The sequence below is a fragment of the Teleopsis dalmanni genome, chromosome 1 (assembly GCF_002237135.1).
Source record: "Teleopsis dalmanni isolate 2A chromosome 1, ASM223713v2, whole genome shotgun sequence".
NCBI lineage: Eukaryota > Metazoa > Arthropoda > Insecta > Diptera > Diopsidae > Teleopsis > Teleopsis dalmanni.
The window spans coordinates 55,217,193-55,220,029 of record NC_051846.1 but is presented as its reverse complement, the minus strand read 5'-3'; the positions used below and the strand labels follow the sequence as shown (position 1 = coordinate 55,220,029).

Below are 2,837 nucleotides of genomic sequence, written 5' to 3'. Positions count from 1 at the left end.
AATAGCAACATTCGCAAATGTTACTGTAAATATCGTGATATATGGTAATAATAAATTTCTAGTTTGGGTAATTACAAATTTTAGATTTTATTTAGTGGGAAGACATTATAATATATTTACTGACTATAAGCCAGCCATTAAGACCAAAAAACCAAGACACGATATTGAAATTTTTTACAAGCCAGGAAAGACAAATAAAAACACGGATAAAATAACAAAGAGGAAGTAGAAGAGAAAAGATGATTATGCAGTGTTTCTAACTAATAACAGAGACATCCAGGAAGTGCTAAAGAAATGTAATGACTCACCCATCGAAGAACATCAAGGGTCTGTTAAAAGATGTTGCCGAATACGAAAGTAGTTTAAAAGAGCAGGCATGCAAAGAAAAACAGAACTACATCAGAGCATGTCAGCAGTGCCAGAAAATTAAGAGCTCAAGGGTAGAGAAAATGCCAATGATGTAGACAGATACCCCTCAAAGACCATTCGACTCACATGGATATTGTGGGTCCGTTACCTATTACAGAAATCGGAAATAAGCTAATGCTAACTTTTCATGATGATTTTTCAAAATGCTTTATATGTACAGCACTACCGGATATGGAAGCTTCTTTAATGAAATCATTTCAAAATTTTAGTTCTAGTGAAAGAAAATGGGACAAACTTCACATTCAAATTATTCAAAGAAATTTGTAAAATTCTTATTAAAAAAAGGATACAAGCTACTCCATATCATCCACAAGCAAATGGTTTTTTTTGGAAAGAAGTCATCGTCTTTTAGCGGAATTCTGGAGAAGTTTTGTAAAATTGGAATTTGGTATCATGCGATGCATGCACATAACAACACAGTACATTCTGCGACTAAGAAGACACCATCTAAAATACTTTTTGGAATTTGATACTCCAGTGACACTAAAAAGAAAACCCACCAAGATTAACCAAGATTATTTTTCTAAGATTCTAAAATATCAAATACAACACTCATATGATTTGGTTCGGAAAAATCAGGAGCCGACCAACGACTACGACTATCATAATAATTCAAACAGTAGTAGGAGACAAATTCTTCTTAATTATAAAATTGCAGATTATAAAAGTCCAGATAAAACAATAAAATAATAACAATAAATATTTTTAAATAAAAAAAGATATATTATATATATTTTATATTTTTATTTTTATTGGTTTTTTTTAAGTTAATAGATTTCTTGCGTACAAACAACAATCAAGTGTAAAAGTTAAGATTTAATTTAATAGTTTTCAAAATTATTTTACAATATTTTGCATAAAGAAAAACTTTAATAAGTTAAACTGGACGTACATATGAATAAATTATAAAAACAGTAAAAAGTCGGACAAGAGACAATTAAGTGAATAGACATATTTTTATATGTTTAATAAGTTAAAATTAATATACATCCGAATAAATGATAAAGAAAATATCAAGAAAAATTGCGTGTTTTTTTTTTTTGAATAATTAGTACATATAACATATAATTTTTTTCGAGGAGATTGTTGCGTTTTTTTATTTAGACGGGGGTTAGAGTGTTTCATCAATGTCGAGATTGTACGAAACTTCTTGTTCATTAGCGCCATGGTTATTTTTCATAAGGAACATCTGAGTAGTCATCAGAAAAGTTGGAAATATCTTGAATTAAACTTTTTTATTGAGTAGCGTGATGGTAGCCATTTTCTCTAACATATTGTTCAATATCACGACGGAATAAATGCCATAACCAAATAGCAACCTTTTTGGAGAAGTCCTCGTTTTCAGTGTCATCAGAACTGAGGTAGATATTACTAAGTTGATTATTAGTGTAGAGTATTTCATCAATGACGAGATTCAAGCTGTTCATTAGCTCATCATGGTCATCTCCTTGTTCATAGGGAACAAACATGGAAATATCGTAATTTACACCTAAACATGAATTAATCATCTCTTCAATATCTCGACGGAATAATATCTCAAACCAAATAATAATCTTTTTGTTTAACTCTTCGTCTTGGCAGTCATCGGCAGAGAGGGCAAAATTATAAATTCGATCAGTTTCACCACCAATGGCGACATTGTAGCCATCTCCTTGGTTGCCACCTTCTTGTTCACAAGGAGTATTAAGGTATTCATTATCCTTTTCGTCATCCTCTGTCTCATTCTCATCATAGTCTTCTTCATTATACTCTTCATCACTCTCATCATAGTCCTCTTCATCACTCTCATCATAGTCCTCTTCATCACTCTCATCATAGTCCTCTTCATCATCCTCTTCATATGTGCCTTCAATTAATCGATCCTCGTATTGGCTGTCCTCAGGAGAGAGAGAAACATGATAAATTTGATCGGCTTCTTCATCAATGACGACATCGTAGCTTCCTTCTTGATCATATGGAGTTTCATCCTTATCCTCATCATATATAACTTTAATAAATCGCTGGAATAATTTCCAAAACCAGTAATGCAAAGCATTCTTTCTATTTAACTCCAGAGTCTCCTCCTCCTCCTCCTCGGAGTCATCATCTTCGAAAATGGGGGACACAATATCAATATGATCAGTAAATTTACACATTTTAATATTTTTCTTTCTTTTTCTTATTTAATAGTATATTTAAATAAAAATCAACTTCACGTGTTTATAATGAAAGTTCAACTGACTTTATTTTGTATAATCTCATTTCTTAAATACTAAATTTTACATAATTAATGTTATTTCTTAATTTGCTTGGGTTTTTCCTGCAGGTATACATTCCTTTTTTTATATAACATAACCTTGACTGTCGCCATTATTTAATCATCCGCAAATTCCTTTTCATTTGTTTACCTAAGTATTGTTTAGAACTGA

At 31.1% G+C, this 2,837-nt stretch overlaps 1 protein-coding gene across 1 annotated transcript; it reads right to left on the bottom strand.

Annotated features, from left to right (window-relative positions):
- Window positions 1-1,664: 1,664 nt before the first annotated feature.
- LOC119681611 (protein PFC0760c-like) lies at window positions 1,665-2,564 on the bottom strand. The gene has a single exon (XM_038094857.1). The coding sequence runs from the start codon at window positions 2,562-2,564 to the stop codon at window positions 1,665-1,667; it is 900 nt and encodes a 299-aa protein (XP_037950785.1).
- Between the last annotated feature and the right edge of the window lie 273 nt (window positions 2,565-2,837).

Bases quoted from the DNA above. Each gene is read 5' to 3' on its own strand.
- LOC119681611 (XM_038094857.1), bottom strand. From the start codon at position 2,564: ATGTGTAAATTTACTGATCATATTGATATTGTGTCCCCCATTTTCGAA.